We start from the raw sequence: 947 nt of genomic DNA on the forward strand, positions 1-947 counted from the left end.
CCTAGTTATTTCTCCAATATTAGTGTACTTGACCTAATTATCCTGAGATGACCATTTTTCTTTTGGAAATCTCTGATATCATGTCTATAATCTGAAAAATTGGATTCATCCTCAAACATAAGATATTTGGGTTTTTGTTTTTGTTTTTTTGGTGGCTGGCCAGTCCAGAGATCTGAAGCGTTGACCTTGATGCAACCCCATGACCTTGAAGCAACACCATGCTCTAACCAACTGAGCTAACCGTCCAGCCCCAGATATTTGTTTGAAATTGATTTTGTCAAATAGTTTGGTACCTGAGAGGATATCATGTGTCATGTTTGGAACTGGATTTACATGAAGTAGTCTCTGCTTTGTTTGCTTGTCTTTTGGCACTTGACATTTCAATGTCAAAAAAATAGGGACCTATAATTATTGGGATAACAAAGAATAGAAAATTAAAGACTGATTGAGTGTATCGTATCCTTGTTTTGTTCCTTGACTTGCCATTGCTTTTCACATGAAGATTTATTAGAAAAAGTAAGTAAATATGATGTCTTCACATTTTCTCCCACAATAACAATTTTCAGAAATTATTGGTTTATGTGAATTTAGCAGAGGAAACATCTCTAAATATGACTGATCTGTCTCCACAGAATCGAGTAGTAAGGCAAAATCCTGGGGAAAGGAATTATCACATATTCTATGCACTGCTGGCAGGGCTGGACCATGAAGAAAGAGGTAAGCAAATGGGCAGTAGCAGAGAAATACACATTAGCAGCTCATTTTCGATTCAAAACACATCGGTAAAGGCGAAGACATCTGTTTTGATGTTGTTGATATTCCACCAATTGCAATGAAATGTATATTATGAAAGCACCCAAAGATGCTGAATTCCTTTGGGGCCAATTAACATAGACAGAAAATTATCAATAAGGAAATCTTGAATTTTTTGTTTGTTTTCTTGGAGT

At 35.8% G+C, this 947-nt stretch overlaps 1 protein-coding gene across 1 annotated transcript in view; it reads left to right on the plus strand.

The window, feature by feature from the left end:
- LOC103610315 (unconventional myosin-X-like) overlaps positions 1-836 on the plus strand; it is a 3,962-nt gene extending 3,126 nt beyond the window's left edge. Inside the window, exons 4-5 of the mRNA XM_008594505.1 lie at positions 503-516; positions 633-836. Of these exons, the coding sequence (XP_008592727.1) occupies positions 503-516; positions 633-836 (218 nt within the window). The remainder of the gene's footprint in view (positions 1-502; positions 517-632) is intronic.
- The last annotated feature ends 111 nt before the right edge of the window (positions 837-947 follow it).

This window comes from Galeopterus variegatus, unplaced genomic scaffold (assembly GCF_000696425.1).
Source record: "Galeopterus variegatus unplaced genomic scaffold, G_variegatus-3.0.2 Scaffold10913, whole genome shotgun sequence".
NCBI lineage: Eukaryota > Metazoa > Chordata > Mammalia > Dermoptera > Cynocephalidae > Galeopterus > Galeopterus variegatus.